General features: G+C 42.2%; 1 protein-coding gene across 4 annotated transcripts in view; it reads right to left on the bottom strand.

Annotated features, from left to right (window-relative positions):
• The window catches only part of YTHDC2 (YTH domain containing 2), a 143,393-nt gene that overhangs the window by 90,868 nt on the left and 32,076 nt on the right, over nt 1-20,449 (bottom strand). For all 4 annotated transcript variants that reach the window (XM_040421635.1, XM_040421639.1, XM_040421638.1 and 1 more), the window contains exons 8-9: nt 20,043-20,145; nt 9,794-9,950 (exon numbers count right to left, since the gene is read on the bottom strand). In XM_040421635.1, the coding sequence (XP_040277569.1) occupies nt 9,794-9,950; nt 20,043-20,145 (260 nt within the window). The remainder of the gene's footprint in view (nt 1-9,793; nt 9,951-20,042; nt 20,146-20,449) is intronic.

Below are 20,449 nucleotides of genomic sequence, written 5' to 3'. Positions count from 1 at the left end.
ATACGGATGCGGCGATACCTACTCTGTCTACTTTTCTTTTTCACGCTATTTTTTTACAAAAAAACTTGAAACTTAATTTTTTGGATTATAAAAAACACTTTTTTTTTCACTTTTTTATATTTGTCTCATTGTGGGAATTCACCTTTTCAGGGTTTTATCCCTGTTTCAATTCAGTACAATACATTCTGTATTATACTGAATTGAACTGTCAGCGTCTTAGGCCTAGTTCACACGAAAGTTTTTTTTGCGGGTGTACGGAACCATTCATTTCAATGGTTCCGCAAAAAAAACTGAATGTGTTCCGTATGCATTCCGTTTCCGTATTTCCGTTTTTCCGTTCCGTTGAAAGATAGAACATGTCCTATATTTGGCCGCAAATCACGTTCCGTGGCTCCATTAAAGTCAATGGGTCCGCAAAAAAAACGGAACACATACGGAAATGCATCCGTATGTCTTCCGTATCCGTTCCGTTTTTTCTGATCCATCTATTGAAAATGTTATGCCCAGCCCAATTTTTTCTATGTAATTACTGTATGCTGTATATGCCATACGGAAAAACGGAAAGGAAACGGAAACACAACGGAACTCAAAAACGGAACAACGGATCCGTGAAAAACGGACCGCAAAAAACTATAAAAGCTATACGTTCGTGTGAACTAGGACTTACACAGTAAGACGCTGACAGTTGCCTAGGAGACCCAGCTTGATCTCCTGGGCTTCCGTAGCTGGCAGGCCCCGATGCCTGTGTAAGGCATCAGGGCTGCCATGGCAACACATCGGGTCCCCTCCACCGCAGCGTGGGGAACTGATGGATAAGGGGGAGATGGAGCGCAAGGGGGAGAGGGAGCGCTAACCTTCCACATGCCGCGGTCAGCGCTGACCACGGCATATGAGGGGTTAATCCACCGGCATCGGCGTGATCATCAAATATATGACTGAATCGTATGACTGCATGATTAAAGCTTTACAGTTAGCAGTTTGTTTCTAGGAAAACCACCTACAGTACTATTTAGGTCCATATATATTTGTACAGACATTTTTCAAATTTTTGTTCTGTACATTACCACAATGGATTTTAAACAAAACAATTCAGATACAGTTGAAGTTCAGACTTTCAGCATTAATTCAGTGGGTTGAACAAAATGATTGCATAGAAATGTTGAGGAACTAAAGCATTTTTTAAACTCAATCCCTTTATTTCAGGGGCTCAAAAGTAATTGGACAAATTAAATAATTGTAAATGAAATATTAATTTCTAATACTTGGTTGAAAAGCCTTTGTTGGCAATGACTGCCTGAAGTCTTGAACTCATGGACATCACCAGACGCTGTGTTTCCTCCTTTTTAATGCTCTAAAAGGCCTTTACTGCAGCAGTTTTTAGTTGCTGTTTGTTTGTGGGCCTTTCTGTCTGAAGTTTTTAACAAGTGAAATGCTCTATTGGGTTCAGATCAGGTGACTGACTTGGCAATTCAAGAATATTCCACTTCTTAGCTTTAATAAACTCCTGGGTTGCTTTGGCTTTATGTTTTGGGTCATTGTCCATCTGTATTATGAAATGCCGGCCAATCAGTTTGGCTGGATTTGAGCACACAGTATGTCTCTGAAAACCCCAGAATTCATCCGGCTGCTTCTGTCCTGTGTAACATCATTAATAAACACTAGGGACCCAGTGCCACTGGCAGTCATGTATGCCCAAGCCATCACACTGCCTCCGCCGTGTTTTACAGATGATGTAGCATGCTTTGGATCATGAGCTGTACCATGCCTTTGCCATACTTTTTTCTTTCCATCATTCTGGTAGAGGTTGATCTTGGTTTCATCTGTCCAAAGAATGTTCTTCCAGAAGTGTGCTGGTTTTTTTAAGATGATTTTTTTTTATCAAAGTCCAATCTAGCCTTCTTATTCTTGAGGCTGATTAGTACCTTGCACCGTGCAGTGAACCCTCTGTATTTACTTTCATGCGGTCTTCTCTATATGGTAGATTTGGATATTGATACGCCTATTTCCTGGAGAGTGTTGTTCACTTGGTTGACTGTTGTGAAGGGGTTTCTCTTCACCATGGTAATTATTCTGCAATCATCCACCACTGTTTTCTGTGGGCATCCAGGTCTTTTTGCATTGTTGAGGTCACCAGTGCTTTCTTTCTTTCTCAGGATGTACCACACTGTAGATTTTGCCACTCCTAATAGTGTAGCAATTTCTCAGAAGGGTTTTTTCTGTTTTCGCAGATGAAGAATGGCTTGTTTCACCTGCATGGAGAGCTCCTTTGACCGCATGTTTAGGGTACTTTCACACTTGCGATGTTGGATTCTGGCAGGCAGTTGTCCGGTATTGCAATGCTCACAAATGCATTGCAATACTGGATCAGTCTTTCCGGTTGTCATCTGGAAAAACGGATCCGGTATTTATCTTTTTCACAGGTCTGCGCATGCGTTTTTCTGGAACACTTGGGGCCGGCATTAATGTATTTCAATGGAAATTCCGGCAAGTGTTCTGAAATTTTGGATGGAGAAAATACCACAGCATGCTGCGGTATTTTCTCCGTCCAAAAACTGTACAGTGACTGAACTGAAGACATCCTGATGCATACTGAACGGATTCCTCTCCATTCAGAATGCATTAAGATAAAACTGATCAGTTTTTTCCCGGTATTGAGCCCCTAGGACTGAACTCAATACTGGAAAACTTTAACGCAAGTGTGAAAGCACCCTTACTTCTCAGCAAATTCTAAAAAATGCAAGCACCACACCTCAAATCAACTCCAGGCCTTTTATGTGCTTAATTGAGAATGAAATAATGAAGCAATTTCCCACACCTGCCCATGAAACAGCCTTTGAGTCAAGTGTCCAATTACTTTTGGCGGCTTTAAAAACTGGGTGCCACATGTAAAAGGAGCTGAAACTCCTAAACCCTTCATCCAATTTTAATGTGGATATCCTCAAATGAAAGCTAAAAGTCTGGACTTCATGTCCATTATAGAACTATAACTTGAATATGTTTTAGTAAACAGGTAATAACAAAATTTGTGTCAGTGTCCAAATATATATGGACCTAACTGTAGATGACCACAAATATAGCTACAACAAAGTTGTCAACCTGAATTTTTGAGAGACTGCCAACTTTGGATGATTCAATTTTTTTATTAGAAGGTTTCTCCGACAGTAGGCTGATTACAGGGCAGGACCCCAGCAATCACTGTTTCTGTGGGGAACCCAGAAGCAAATGTCCTCCTTGCATTGCCAACACAGAGGAAATGTAGCATTATGCACTTCCTCCTCCAAAATGCTGGATCCTCCAAAAGAACAAGGTTCTCTAAGTAGCCAAACTTAGCTCTATCGCATGCACTGGTATCCCCTCTATTAAAACTCCTCTATTAGTATTCCTTACAGCAATTGTAATGGTTTGTCTAAACCAGATAACACTTTTAATGACAAATTTGCTTAGTTAATAGATTGATAAATTATATATGCTCTCTAGCACAGTCCCATAATTAGGAAAATCTGCGGTTCAGGACTGTATAACATACACCACCAGCCACACATGCATTTTCCAGACTATAAAGGGTCCATTCACACGTCAGCGTGTGTTTTGCGGATCCGTAAAACACGGACGTCGGCGATGTGCGTTCCGCATTTTGTGGACCGCACGTCGCCGGCATTCTCATAGAAAATGCCTTTTCTTGTCCGCAATTGCGATAGGACATGTTCTATTTTTTTCGGGATCGGAATTGCGGACCCGGAAGTGCGGATCCGCAATTCCGGATCCGGGCAGCGCATCGTGCTGCCCCATTGAAATGAATGGGTCCGCGATTCCGTTCCGCAAAATGCGGAACGAAATTGCGGACGTGTGAATGGACCCTAAGTGTGTTTTTAGGAGAAAAGCATGCTAAAAAGTTCCTCGGTCTTACAGCCCAAACGCCAGATAGAAATGCAGCCAATTGTCACAACTATTCCTTATTATAGAAGTTCTACAATACAGTATTTGCTGGAGCTGCCGTCCATCTTCCCGTTATCCCTTGCACTGATGGGTTATGACAACTGTGGCAGTTCACTGGAAACAACCAGCTCTCAATGGTTCTGCATTGTGCTGCAGGTCCTCTCAAGTACCTAGTCCTGCTATTCTAAATGAAGGGGCAAATTCCACATTTATGATGAAGCTGTCATTGCTATTAAAGGGAATGTGTCATCAGAAAATGAGTTATTGCTTAAATCATGTTTTTAGGTTAACCATATTTTAAAGAATTTTTCATGATATTTTCACATTTCCATGTCAATATATACCGTATTTTTCGCCTTATAAGACACACCTAGGTTTTAGAGGAGGACAATAAGAAAAAAAATATTTTTCATTAGATCTCTGGTCATACCCCAATGTTTATTCAGACCTCAGCTGACAGTCCCAATAAGACCCCCACTGTTAAGAACTCAGATCAGACCCCCAATCAGACCTCAGCTCAGACCCCTATGTGAATGACCCCCAATCAAACCTCAGATCAGCCCCCCATTGCCTATCACCAGCCTCTCTTCAGCCCCCATTACCTCTCATTAGCCTCCAGCAGCCTCATGTCAGCCCCCATTGCCTGTCACCAGCCTCATGTCAGCCCCCACTGCTTGTCACCAGCCTCATATGTCAGCCCCCACTGCTTGTCACCAGCCTCATATGTCAGCCCCCACTGCTTGTCACCAGCCTCATACGTCAGCCCCCACTGCTAGTCACCAGCCTCATATGTCAGCCCCCACTGCTAGTCACCAGCCTCATATGTCAGCCCCCACTGCTAGTCACCAGCCTCATATGTCAGCCCCCACTGCTTGTCACCAGCCTCATGTCAGCCCCCACTGCTTGTCACCAGCCTCATGTCAGCCCCCACTGCTTGTCACCGGCCTCATGTCAGCCCCCACTGCTTGTCACCGGCCTCATGTCAGCCCCCACTGCTTGTCACCAGCCTCATGTCAGCCCCCACTGCTTGTCACCAGCCTCATGTCAGCCCCCACTGCTTGTCACCAGCCTCATGTCAGCCCCCACTGCTTGTCACCAGCCTCATGTCAGCCCCCACTGCTTGTCACCAGCCTCATGTCAGCCCCCACTGCTTGTCACCAGCTTCATGTCAGCCCCCATTGCTTGTCACCAGCCTCATGTCAGCCCCCATTGCTTGTCACCAGCTTCATGTCAGCCCCCATTGCTTGTCACCAGCCTCATGTCAGCCCCCATTGCTTGTCACCAGCCCCATTGCTTGTCACCAGCCCCATTGCTTGTCACCAGCCACCATAAGCCGTATATTAGCCCCCATCAACCTGGAATAAAATAAAAAAGCACTTACCTTTCTCACTCCGGACGCCGCCGCTCCTCTCCTCCAGAGCAATCCTCTTCATCCTGCCACCGGCTGTGCAGTGAACTGGCGCACACAGCATGAGGTCATAGAGCGCCCTAACGCTGTGCGCAGCCCTGCACAGCCGACAGCCGAGGACCAGGAAGCGGTGAGTACAGAGCCTTCACCGCTTCCTGGTCCTCTGGTACTAATGAGCACTTCCCCCTTTTGGGGGAAAAAAAAAAGCGGTATATTAAAAAAAAAAAATAAAATAATAAAATTCAGCATTTCGTTGCTCTGGCCACTGGGCCTATTTATGGACACCACTTCTTGGTCTGTACAGATCAGGTTACTGCAGTCACCTTGTTATCATTACAAGCAGGATTAGAATGACAGATATCACCTCTATATATAGATAACACAGGATCCACCATTTACAGTAGGTGACATCACAGCTTATCTATTCTCTCCTGACCTCTGCTCAGGTTACAGAGCATGCCTAGAAAACTCTCCCAATGAGGTCACCTCCAGTCCATTGTGTCTATGGCTCATGGTGGCTGCTGTAAAGCATATCTCTAAATGCTGTTAAGAACAGCTCAGGCAAGATGGCCGCCCTCATAATCATGCTCAGTAAAATTAATAAATAAATCTAAAATCAGAAAATAAAAACAGATAAGAAAAAAGGATATATGTGGCTGTGTCTGGTTTTAGCTCTCAGGTAAACATTCCCTTTAAGGGCAATAGTTAGGGTACAAGAAAGACAATTGGGCTTACTGAGACTTTAGAATCAGTAATAAAACTGCAGTATCATCATGAAAAGGGTTAGTCAACCCACACAAGAAATGTTTGAGCTATGAAACAAGTACTATGAAAACAAGTAACCATTCAGACTGTTAAACCAGTTTTGATATGAAATGGTATATATTAACCGCTTGGCGTCAGTGCGGTGGCACTCTCAGGTCTCAGCGACGCCTATTGGCGTCATCTCGTGAGACCCGAGATTTCCTGTGAACAGGAGCGCGCGTTCACAGGATCGCGCAGTTCACAAGTTGATCTACAGCCTGCTAGCGCTGATCATTCGCTGGCAGGCTGTAGATGTAAAAAAAAAAAAAAAAAAAACGCATCAGAAAGGTATATTAGACGCTGTTTTGTTAACAGCGTCTGATATACTCCTCTGGTGGTCCCTTTTGCTTGGATCGACCACCAGAGGACACAGGCATCTCTGTAAGTAGCACCAAGCACCACACTACACCCCCCCCGGTCACTTATTAACCCCTTATTAACCCCTGATGACCCCATATAGACTCCCTGATCACCCCCCTGTCATTATCACACCCCTGTAAGGCTCCATTCAGACGTCCGTATGTGTTTTGCAGATCCGCAAAACACGGACACCGGCAATGTGCTTTCCGCATTATGCAGATCCGCACATTGCCAGAACTATATAGAAAATGCCTTTTCTGGTCTGCAATTGCGGACAAGAATAGGACATGTTCTATATTTTTGCGGAACGGAAGCGCGGACCCGGAAGTGCAGATCCGCAATTCCGGATCCGAGCGGGACAAAGTCTGTCCCTATAGAAATTAATGCGTCCGCTATTCCGTTCCGCAAAATGCGGAACAGAATTGCGGACGTGTGAATGGGGCCTAAGGGTCCCTTATCACCGCCAGTTAGTTAGCTACTTGTTAGGTAGTTCGCGCCCAGGCCACCGCACTCACTGATTAGCGTCATCGATGTCGCTAATCAGCACTAGTATTATATAGTATATGTAAGTGATCAAGACTGATCGCAATCAGATCTATATCAGTACATTAAGGTCACCTTAGGCTCTACAAAAAACGCAGTGTTCGCCTGATCAGGCCTGATCTTGTGCGCACACTTGCGTTCAGTTCGCCCTACCGCAGTGACAGAATATATTTTTTTCTGATCACTGCAAAAACACAGTAAAATCGCTGCGGCGCTATAAAGATCACTTTTGAGCTTTTTGGATCTTTATTACCGATCGCAGCTTTACTTTGCAAGCACTCCTATGTCCTTTCCCCTCTTTTTTTTTTTTGCACATTCTTTGGCAGAGATTTTTTCATCCACATTGATCGATGCGAATGAAGAAATCTGTGCCGTTCATTTTTTTCTTTCAGCCCAGAGGCTGAACAGAAAAAAAATATCTCATTACCCGTATGTTCAATATAGGCCTCATGCACACGACCGTGCCGTTTTTTGCGGTCCGCAAAAAACGGAAGGCGCCCGCGTTGCCTTCCGCAATTTGCGGAACGGAACAGGCGCTGGCAATATAAATGCCTATTCTTGTCCTCAAAGCGCGGACAAGAATTGGACATGTTATATTTTTTTAGCGGGGCCGCGGAACGGAGCCACGGATGCGGACAGCACACGTAGTGCTGTCCGCATCTTTTGCGGCCCCATTGAAATGAATGGGTCCGCATCTGAGCCGCTAAAACGGCGACTCGGATGCGGACCCAAACAACGGTCGTGTGCATGAGGCCTAAGGAGAATAGCAGAAACTCCTAATGCTGGCCATACATGTAATGATTGCGGAGACCCTCAAATGCCAGGGCAGTACAAACACCCCACAAATGACCCCATTTTGGAAAGAAGACACCCCAAGGTATTCGCTGAGGGGCATATTGAGTCCATGAAAGATTGAACTTTTTGTCACAGGTTAGCGGAAAGGGAGACTTTGCGAGAAAAAAATAAAATAAAAAAATTTCTGCTAACTTGTGCCAAAAAAAAAAATCTATGAACTCGCCATGCCCCTCACAGAACACCTTGGGGTGTCTTCTTTCCAAAATGGGGTCACATGTGGGGTATTTATACTGCCCTGGCATTTTAGGGGCCTGAAAGCGTGAGAAGAAGTCTGGAATCCAAATGCGTAAAAATGCCCTCCTAAAAGGTACTCGTTGGACTTTCGGCCCCTTTGCGCATCTTGGCTGCAAAAAAGTGTCACACATCTGGTATCTCCGTACTCAGAAGAAGTAGGGCAATGTGTTTTGGCGTGTATTTTTACATATACCCATGCTGGGTGAGAGAATTATCTCTGTAAATGACAACTTTTTCAATTTTTTTATACTAAGTTGTCATTTACAGAGATATTTCTCACACACAGTATGGGTATATGTAAAAATACACCCCAAAACACATTGCCCTACTTCTTCTGAGTACGGCAATACCATATGTGACACTTTTTTGCAGCCTAGGTGCGCAAAGGGGCCCAAATTCCAATGAGTACCTTTAGGATTTCACAGGGCATTTTTACGCATTTGGATTCCAAACTACTTCTCACGCTTTAGGGCCCCTAAAATGCCAGGGCAGTATAAATACCCCACAAGTGACCCCATTTTAGAAAGAAGACGAAAACAATTTCCGCTAACTTGTGCCAAAAAAAAAAAAATCTTCTATGAACTCGCCATGCCCCTCACGGAGTACCCAACGAGTACCTTTAGGCTTTACAGGGTTGCTCACAATTTAGCCCCGCCCAAAATGCCAGAACAGTAAACACACCCCACAAATGACCCCATTTCGGAAAGTAGACACCCCAAGGTATTCACTGAGGGGCATAGTGAGTCCGTGGGAGATTTTTTATTTTTTTTGCCAGAAGTTAGCAGAAATGGAAACTTTATTTTATTTATTTTTTCTTTAGAAAGTGTCATCATACATAAACTCACCATGCCCCTCCGCGAATACTTTTGGGTGTCTTCTTTCTAAAATAGGGTCATTTGGGGGGTATTTATACTATCCTGGCATTCTAGCACCTCAAGAAACATGACAGGTGCTCAGAAAGTCAGAGCTGCTTAAAAATGCGGAAATTCACATTTTTGTACCATAGTTTGTAAACGCTATAACTTTTGCGCAAACCAATAAATCTACACTTATTGGATTTTATCAAAGACATGTAGCACAATAAATTCTGACACAAACTTGTATAGAAATGTAATTATATTTGAACAATTTAACCAGAGAAAGTTAAAAATACAATTTTTTTTTTAAAATTGCGGTTTATTTTGATTAATATCAGAAAAACGAAAAATCTCAGCAGCAATCAAATACCACCAAAAGAAAGCTGTATTTGTGAGAAGAAAAGGAGGTAAAATTCATTTGGGTGCCAAGTTGCATGACCGAGCAATAAACCGTTAAAGTTGTGAAGTGCCGATTTGTAAAAAAAGGCCTGGTCACTAGGGGGGTATAAACCTGTGGTCCTTAAGTGGTTAAAAAAAAAGGTACAATGCAAGGTGTTATGTATTATGCCTTTTTAGAGAGCCACAGAAAGGAATAGAAAACTTCTAAGAGTTGTGAACCAGCCAGGAAATACTAACATTACATACAGTGATGCCCTACATGGTATAACGGATGTAATTGTAGATATCACGGAGATGCATTTCAATAGCAAAAACAAATGCCAGATTATCAGAATATTTTGGACTAACCAATGCTGAATGAAAAGAGAGTGGACAGGATATCTTTGGGACCACTTACTGTACAAGATGGGACACCCTCCAAAGTACTTCAGAAACAAGGTTACGTCCAGTGCGGCACTGGAGAGAATCAGCTTAAGAGTTGGAAGTTTCTGAATCAAATCTCGGAGTTTAGTTACCAGGAAGTCACTGAACCGATCCCGTTCATGAACTTCATCCTATTATGTGAAATTAAATTGAAAACATATCAGAAACATTATCAATGTAAAAATGTCATATGCAAATGGTCATAACAAGCCCTCATTCTATTATAACCCAATTATGTTTTTTGTCTAATGCAGAGAAAAGCATCATGTCGTCTCTGTATAAGGCTGGGGTAGAGATGAGCAAGTCAATTGTCATTAAATCGATTTATCTCATCAGCAGGGCTTCTTCAGCTGTGAGGGGCTGTCCTCGTAGGTAAAGAAGCACCCACCGGTGGCTAGATTGACAGGACTGGACATTTAGCCCGACCCTGACAGTTTCCTGCATGCCCCTCTGCTCTGATTAGCAGAGCAAGGGCATGGGCTCTGCTTTGGTTCCGAAGTAGCAGGCGAAGCGCCCTGTCAACCTAGCGTTAGTTGGGCGCTACTTCACCTGCGAAGGCATACATCTCTAGGCTAGGGCTAGTGACTGTAGATCAGGGGTGCACAACCCGTGGCCCGCATGCGGCCCCCAGAGCCAAGTTTTGCAGCCCCTGTCCTTCTGGGCAGAAACACAGCTGATCGAGCGATCAGCTGTGTTTCTGCCTAAAGCGCCGCAGGACGATAAATGACAGCTCCTGCACTGTAGCAGGAGCAGGATGGATCCCCGGCTGCCGAGGAGAAAGCAGAAGCGGTTTATCGGCGCTTCTGCCTTCTGTTCAGATTAGTGAGTGGCACGCTGTGCAGTGTGTACGAAGCTTGGGGCAGAGGAAACCCTGATCAGCTCTGCCTGTGCACAAAGCCCCCACAGCAGGCTCATTTTCCCTGTAACTGGGACTCCTTTGGATGCTCCAGTTACAGTGGAAAAAGTACAAAAAAGTCTCTCATTGTCTCCAAAAAGGTCTTTCAGTGACCTCTTGGGGACAAATTATGAAGGAAAAATATATTTAAAAAAAAAGTTAAAAATAAAAAAATATAAAAAAAAATTAAAAAAAAAATGGAAAACTAAATAAAATATATAATAAAATATAAATAAAAGAAAAAAAATATGGCAAAAAAAAGCCATAAAAATAAAAAATACAGAAAAAAATAAAAAGGAAAAAGCGCAAAATAAAAGTGTTCACTGTCCCGCAGCAGTCTTATTATGACCCTTTGGAGAACATATTATGTGGCAAAAATATATTTTAAAAAAAATAATACTAATAAAAGAAAAAAATAATAATAATAAAAAAGTGCTAAATAATGGTGTTCATTATCCCACAACAGTCTTTTTATGACCTCTATTATGTGGCAAAATATATTTAAAAAACTAAGTAATAAACCAATTATAAAAAATTATACTATAAAATATTAATAAAAAACAAAGAAAAGTAAAAAATAAAAAGGAAAAGGTGCAAAATTTAAAAAAAATGTTAGTGTCCCCTAAAGGTCTTTTTATGATCTCTTGGGGGACATATGTAGCAGAAATATATTACAAATGAAGTCAAAAAAAGATAATTTTTTTTTTTTTTTATAAAAACATCCACACCAACCAAAACCGTCACCATCCATTACTGCACAATTCAAGTAAAACTATACATATATAACAAAACAACCTACAAAAAATAGGGAACTAATTATAATCATTTATTTTGGTGTCAGTTTGCATATTTAAAGAATAAGGAGCTATAGTTTAAAAAAAAAAAAAAAAAATTAAAAAATGTTTTCTACAGTTTCCCCCAAATAAAACAAACAAACAAAAAAATCATAAAGCCCTATGTGTCACGTAAAAAATTGTTGCAATAATTATCCGTTTGAACCACTTGCGCTAAATCACAAATAAAGTCTGGTCATTAAGGCCTTTTCAAGCCTGGTCATTAAAGGGTTAACCAATGAGCACCTTACCCACTAGTAAGTTAAAGTACTTACTGGTTATTGCAGGGCCCCTATAAATGGGGGTAGGAGACAGTAATAACCAGTGAGCGCAGGACTCTGCAGTGAAGGAAAGCGCTTACTGGTTATTGCAGGGCTCCTATAAAATGGGGGTAGGAGACAGTAATAACCAGTGAGCGCAGGACTCTGCAGTGAAGGAAAACACAGATTTATGAATAGAAGGCAGGATGGAAGGAAATGTCGCCACTTTTCCGGTAAAAATAATTTTTAACAAGTTCCTGCAGCATGGCCCCTGAAACAAAAGATTCATACTTACCTGCTCCATGCCACTCCGGTCCTCTGCGCTGCCTTCACTGCCTCTATCTTCCGGTCCTTGCGCTGTTTACACCTGGCAGTGCATGGCCATGGTCACATACACCGCTCCAGTCAATGACATGCTGCTTGTGGCCACATCACCGCTGAAGCCAGTCATTGGCTGGAGTGGTGTATGACAATGTCCATGCACTGCCATCTGTAAACAGCGCGGGGACTGGAAGATGGAGGCAGTGGGGGCAGTTTGGTGGACCAGAGTGGCGGGGAGCAGGTAAGCATAACTCTTCGGTTTCAGGGGCCATGCTGCAGAACGATATTCGGGACAATTACTGAGAACAAGTGTTCAAAGGAGCGCTCATATCTTCTATCTGGCCGGTATAATCGTGCAGCTGATCAGTCGATCAGCTGATTTGCATATTTTAGCAGGATGAAAGATGTCCGATTATCGTCAGCACATCTCCCTGTGTAATCTGGGATGGGCTACCAATAATCAATAGAAGTGAATGAAGGAATGTGGTAGTGATCATTCCTCCCAAGTCACTTTGAATTGGCTTGTATAATACACCTATGCAAATGAGCGCCGATCAACATTTTTTTTTTATTTGCGGCCTCTTGAAATAGAGCGATATGACAATGTGGCCCTCGGACCAAAAAAGGTTGTGCACCCCTGCTGTAGATACAGGGTACTGGTTCTCTCTCTCTATTCCACCCTGTGATAGTTGATCTAGTGTTCACCCTACAAAGTACAGCCCAAAATGCTGGAACCTTTCCCTATATTCCTCTGATCTCAAAGTATTTCCTCCTGACCAGGATTCATCAGGGGATTTCTAAAAGTAAAACCAACAGGCGATATTGTGTGCAGACTGCCAGCATGTCATCTATGGCACGGTCAGCTGCCAACTCTGCCCTGCTGCATTTTATACCAATGGCTCCATGCTTAGTAAAGAAGTGATCCAATCCCATGTCATGGGAGGGGGGCTGTCAGGAGGCCAATTGCTGCTATATGCAATCAGCTGGTTCCTTTCCCACCTCACCTGACCTGACTGGAGGCCTGACCGCAGTCTGGCCAATAGCTATGGATGATCATGGTGGTTTGACCAATATCAGCCAGCACCAAGCTGACAGCTCAGTATATATACGGGCGTCCGCCCAAACCGGACTACTGCTGATCTGATTATTGCCTGATGGGGGCGGGCCACCAGCGCAGCTCCACTTACACACATACACTCAGCCTTAATTTATTACAATCAGGTGTAAACCAGGGGAGTTATTGGGCAGAAAGAAAGAGGCGCTTGGTCTTATAGAGGCAATTATATACCGATCGCCATAAAGTATAGCAATGAGATTCATGTAACAGGTAATGGGAAGTCGCTCAGACAATCAGGCTTAATATATCATTAATAACCAATATTACTGTGCAGTGATCTGTGATCACTACATAGTGCCATGTTTTCAAAATTCCTGCTATGTACCTAACCCTTTATTTATAGCAACCATATAACAACATAAAGTTCAGTGACCTGCATGGTATACAATGCACCGAGCCTCATTTAACTCCAGATTCTCATAGTCTTAACTATTGGTGGGGGCGATGATTAATTACCGTACATAGTACCAAAAGTTCTAATGGGAGCGAGGGGGAAACCACCACTCCTCTTCTTGGAATCGCATCGAAGTTGGTACAACTTATATTTAATCAGTAAGGGTCTGTTTGGTCATGGGTAGAAGGCACTGTAAGTATGGGATCAAAATCCAAAACATGTGTTAAGCCTGTGGGGAAAGAGGTTATTAAAAGCCATATAAAAGATTCTCTAGTAGCATGCTCTGTGTTTTTACTGTGTTTCTTCAGGCAGCTCAGCTGAGAGCTCCTTATCTCTGCTCTCTGACCTTATAAACACCCGTTATAGCTCAATTCTTATTTTACTGAGAAGAATGTGGCTTAAATAATGGTGGGTTCACACGGCCTGATACTCAGGCAGACTATTGGGTACAAACGTTCCTGCGAACGCTCGTTCCCGACAATTTGCCCATCTAAAGGTGCAGCCAATCACCTGATGAACAAGTGCTTCACTGTCATTCCTGCAGATGATTTCTGGGTAGCAGATTGTGCTAACTAAACAGCACATTGCTTCCCAGAAACAATGCAGCAGTATGAGGATGAGCAATCGCAATAGTGATCCCTCGTCCTCATACTGTGGAGGTGATCGCTGCATGTAAATGTAGCACTTCACCCCCACTCAATAAGCAGCCAGTTGTCAGGAAGGAACACTTTCCATCCTGATAATAGTTTGTTCCTAAACCCGTGTAAACCCACCATAAGTGTTTTTGAGCTATTAGCAATTTAGAGGTAAGGGATATTAGATGACCCCCACAAATTAAAAGTACGATTCTCAAAGCCATGCAGAAGTTAAAGGGGTTGTCTAATCAGAGATGATGGGGACCTATCACTAGGATATGCCCCCATTGTCCTATAGGTGCAGGTCCCACCACCATATTAAGAATGGAGCCCTGAAAGTGGTGGAGGGCGCACTGCGCATGCACAGCTGCCCTCCATTCATTTTGTATGGGGCCGCCGAAAATAGCCGAGCACTAGCTCGGCTATTTCCGTCAGGCCCATAAAAGTGAATGGGAGTGGGAGTGGTGGCCGGTCATGCGCAGTGCAGTCCCATTCACTTCCATGGGGAGGACGCTTGGTGGTGGCCAGACCGGAGTCCTCCAACCACCACCTTGCAGGACTCCATTCCCAATATAGGTGCGGGACCTGCACCTTTTAAGACAATAGGGGCATATCCTAGTGATATGCCCCCCCATTGTCTGAGATGAAACAACCCCTTTAACCCTTTATGACAAAGCTGCTGAATATTTTTAATAAAGACCAATTGAAAAGTAATCTTAATCCCAAGATGAGTAAAATGCAATAAAAAAATTATAATGCTCTCCTAGGTCAGTCAGAGGTAACAGGTATATATGTGATCCATAAACAGAACATTACCAATCACTGCATGCTGTCTGGCTGAACCCTGGCATATTTGCCGGGTAGTGGGCGGATCTCCACCGGATCCCATTATAGTCAATGGGAACATGCCCTGTATATGTAAGCTGTGAAGCATGTGACATTCGTCAGATGTATAATACTGCTGCCTAAAAAACAACCCAGAAATCACTACCACCTGAATTCACAGAGTAAAATGAGAGCAGTAAACAACACTGATAAAAACTGTCATGTGATGCTAGAATGCGACATTTTAATTATTAGATTGATGGTGATCAATTTGACTGTGGCAGGAACATCAGTCATCACTTCAAGGAACAAACAGATATAAAGCTGAAGGTGCCTTCATCTCCAGTTTATTACAAGCTCCCAGCCACGTCGCTTCATCACTTACAAGTGCGTCGTTTCAAGCTACAGCAGATCCGCAGCCCATCTACTTTACAATTAATTATAGCTGTAAGTATGGATGGGATTTTTATCTGCAATGTTTTTTTTTGTTTTTCATTTTATAACCAATGAGAAAAGTTGAGAACTGCCTCCATGCTGAGTGGTTCATTAAGTTTTGGCATTTACAAAGCAGGAGCAATATAATGTTAGTATGGATTAGTAGGTTAAAGATCTGTAAAGAAAAAAAAAATATATAAAAAAAATCAACACTCAGGATGGGTAGTCCTGCCACTCTGCCGGATATACACACAGGGGGCAAGGCGTATGGCTTTTAGGTTTGAAAATTGTAGTCCATAAAATAGGAAAATAAAATCTTAAGTTAAAGGGGTTCTCTGGGAATTAATAAAATGAAAATACCTAAATATTACTTTATTATAAATATATTCCCAAATATCTTTAATTAGTTATAATGGCTCATTTTGTCTGGGAAGCAATCATTAGGAGAAAAAAAATGGCCGCCGCCTATTAGGACACACAAAACCTGTCCTAATCACACAGCAGGACACAGCCACATCCCCACCTCCTCTCTGTACTTCATATCTCCTCATGAACTCCGTTCCTTCAGTGATTCAGCTGAAGATCAATACTGTATTCAGGATCATAACCCCTGACAAGCAGAGCAGAGAGGAGGATGGGGCAGCTCTTTACCTCAGTGCTCTGAAGTAACTTGTCCTCCTGTGTGATTAGGACAGGTTTTGTGTGTACTAATAAGACGGTGGCCATTTTAGTTCTGCTAGTCCTTTATGTAGGCCGAAGAGTTCAAAGAGCTAGTGTTATTGTAACAATCTATTATACATTTAAAGGGTTTCTACCATCAGATTTTGCCATATGTAGCTGACTGACACTAGCGATGTGCTAGTGTCAGCAGTACATAACAGTATGCTTTGTTCACTTCTGTCTGCGGCCGTTCACCTAAAAAACATACTTTTATCCATATGCTAATGAGGTGCTATGTGGGCATCAATTCAGAGGTTCCGTCAACTAACCATTTTCGCCGCCCATGTCGTTCTTCTAGGCGCAGTGAGTGAATGCCGCGCTCCTGCTGCCGGCTTCCTCACTGTAACGTAGTCGGCGCAGGCGCAGTGAGGAAGCCAGCACCAGGAGCGCGGCATTCACTCACTGCGCCGAATACAGAAGCGCAGGGGCAGGATTTAGACAGATGCAGGCAAATCGGACGTCAATCAAGAGGAGCGGGGCGGGCTAGAAGAACGACATGGGCGGCGAAATCCATTGATTTTATATCTCTCATAATTTTAAAGCCGTATTGCATAATATTTTTGTGTTGGTTGAGTAGTGTTTTGTTGGCACCATATAGTGGAGAATTCTGGGTACTGCATATGATTTTACATTATTGAAATTTACATTAATTAATCTTTGATTGTATTTTAAACTATTGTATAATAAACCATTTATATTTTTGCATAGACGCTTGTACCCTGGTTTACTGATTGCACAAAATAATTTGGTTCTTGATCGAACTCTTGGAGGTGTATATATGTCCACCTTGTGGATCAATATCATTTGCACAATTTTCCTTTTGATCCGTTATATATATATATATATATATATATATATATATAGCATTCGCTTTATATACCCAACAGGAGAACCCCTTTAATACAAAGGTCTTCAATCAAGCTCCATACAATGTTGACAGGCACTCCTGAGGAAGCCAGCAAGCCTGGCGATACGCGTTGGGCTCTTTTCCTGACCGCCACGCATACCCCCCACCATGCTACTTCTATGTTAAGTATTTGAGCTTTTATTCATTGTTGATGGATTACATGCACTTTATAATGTTATATACTTATTGATGTAGGGGTATGCTCATGACTTTGTGGTGAGCCAGGGTGGCATGTGCTGATATATGGTGCACATGGCCCTGATCTGTTGTATAATACGATTTCAACTTTTTCTGTGTCGTGTCTGTTTTCTTGAATAAATTTGTTACATTTTAGATGTGCGGCTCCTGTTTCTGTATTCTTTCTTTTTTCTTTCATACCATACAATGTTGCGGTCACACTGCTTTTCCAGTTTCCTGAGTGGCAAAACTGCCTGGTACATGAGTGATATACCCACTGCTACAATATTACTGTATAACTAGGCAGGTTTACCCTTCAAGAATCTAAGAGAGTTCAATAAGCAACTGTCTGAGAGTTGTAAAACTGACCATTTTGGCTTTGTTAGAAACAGAATATAAAAAATTGGCATGGCAACATTTACATAAAAGTGATACATTTTTTTAAAAGTGTAATTCACATAGTTTTTTCTAATATATAGGGACAGATATTGGGAACATTTTTCTAATACAGTTTATACAAAACATCCCCAAAATGTCCCTTATCAGCGCTCACTTAAATGAACGTTGCTGAGGCACATCTGTCTCCCATGTGCCCTCAGTGCTCCCTTACATAGCGGACAGTAGATTATTATATGTAGACTAAGTACATATTCATCTCCCTATTTCTCAGTGATCAGCGTGGCCAGCGCTGTCAGTGAGTGATTCTGCCGTATCCCCGGCTCGCTTAATAACTAACCAGCCAACTGGAGATACATGACCACAAGCAGTAAGCGCTCACTATTGTGAATGCAGGGAGAAGCTATCCTACAGTATATAGGGACAGTTATAGTATATAACTGTTCCTATATACTGTAGAATAGCTGTAGTGAATGGGAAATATGAAACCATCATGGCAGTACAAGCTACTAACTTCCGTGGAAAAACTCAGATAAGGGCTTATTCACAAGAACAATTTTCACACCTGGGTACCATCCGATTTTAAAACCGCACCCGGATTAAATACTGAGCCATTCAAAATCAATGAGTATTTTCACATGTAAGGTGTTTTTTCACAAGACCATCCCTCCATGGAGATCGATTGTGTCTTCATCCATTTTCACGGTGTACTGGCCCATTGAAATCAATATGTCGCTGAAAAAAACTGACAGCACACAGAAGCTATCCATGTGGGGGTCATTTTTCACCACCAATGGTCGTACAAGACGCTGGATGTGTATTCTTCACTGACATTAAAAACTAATGACATACTAATACCACACAGTTGGAAACAAACTGAATGTAGTCTGAGACAATCCTGATTCAAGATGATGGGAATCATCAGTTTTGTCACCAACAAGCATATTCTAGGCCAAAATACATCGGCAAACCTTTATATTTTTTTTTACTGTATAGTAAATCCTAGTCTTCTATACTTCCCTGTATAAATTTCCACAGAAAAGTAAACACAGTATACATTTTATCTTTAAAAATAATGCCATTATATACATGAAGACAAAAAAGGAGACCCCGGGTGTCCCAAAAAGAAGGGAGGACAGTGCCTACCCAATGTAACTATAGAGGGCACCTGTAGGAGGTAACTCGGTACAAGCTCCGAGTACAATAGCGAAGAAAGAGAAATGGAGCTCAAAGTACCAAAGAATAAATATTTTATTAAGTAATATCAAAAACATGATTAAAAGTACATGCAAATATAGCCATGGACAAGGTAGATGGGAGCAGGGAAAGGGAGAGAAAGGTGCCACCCTGGGAGAACACACAGGTCACAACATCAGAAGTACATATTATATTGTATCACATATAGAATAAAGATCATGGGAAAAAAACTTGGTACAATGACCAGCCTATACACCAAAAGTATCTAAAAAATATATATAAAAAATGAGAGAGAAAGGTCAGCTGGAGACCAACCACGGCAATAATACATAGTGTGCTGAAGCAAGAAGGTAAAGAATGGTGGATAACCAGCAACTAGAAGTAAAGACCAGGTGTGGAGTTCCAACACCGGTGACAAGAAGCCGTGGAGGAAATGGCTGTGACCTATGCTCACCTGAAATGGACCATGTGTGAAAAAAGCACCATCCTGGGTCTTTTTTCACATATGGTCAATTTCAGGTGAGCATAGGTCACAGCCATTTCCTCCACGGCTTCTTGTCACCGGTGTTGGAACTCCACACCTGGTCTTTACTTCTAGTTGCTGGTTATCCACCATTCTTTACCTTCTTGCTTCAGCACACTATGTATTATTGCCGTGGTTGGTCTCCAGCTGACCTTTCCCTCTCATTTTTTATATATATATATTTTTTCGATACTTTTGGTGTATAGGCTGGTCATTGTACCAAGTTTTTTTCCCATGATCTTTATTCTATATGTAATACAATATAATATGTACTTCTGATGTTGTGACCTGTGTGTTCTCCCAGGGTGGCACCTTTCTCTCCCTTTCCCTGCTCCCATCTACCTTGTCCATGGCTATATTTGCATGTACTTTTAACCATTATATACATGGATTATACAGTGGGGAACATTAGGGAAATGCATCCAACAGTTCTTGAATAAGCCAGATAAGAAAAAGAAAGGGAAAGGAGATAAGCCCCTTTTTCTAGCTACTGTTGGGGGTCACAGAACAGAGATCCCAACCATCAAATACACCTTAATTCTTCACCTGCTCCATACTTCTTAGCATTTTATACATAGTATTTCTTACCACAATGACGTGAGTTACAGTTGAAAGTGCAGCATCTCCAGCCATTAGAGTCCGCAAGAGGACTCCATTAGTGCAAAAGGTGAGGAGTGTCTTTGGAGAAACCCTATTAAACACAGAGAATGCATTTAATTTAAATGCATAACACAGCACAATTTTTAATGAATTTTATTATACGGTAGTATTCTAAGGACCAGCAATTACCACCCTAACTAGTAGTAAAGATTTCAGGATACACCACTCAACCTGATACAAACATGTTAATTTTTTTAGCTCTAAAAAGTTACTTAAATGGGGTTCTCCAGAAATTAAGAACATGAAAATACTTAAAGGGAGTCTGTCAACACAATTTGCCCTTATAGACCACTTACATAGCACTGTAGCATAACTATAGATCAGTCAAACTGTAC

Source organism: Bufo bufo, chromosome 2, assembly GCF_905171765.1.
Source record: "Bufo bufo chromosome 2, aBufBuf1.1, whole genome shotgun sequence".
NCBI classification, from domain to species: Eukaryota; Metazoa; Chordata; class Amphibia; order Anura; family Bufonidae; genus Bufo; species Bufo bufo.
This window is presented reverse-complemented; position numbering and strand designations above follow the sequence as displayed.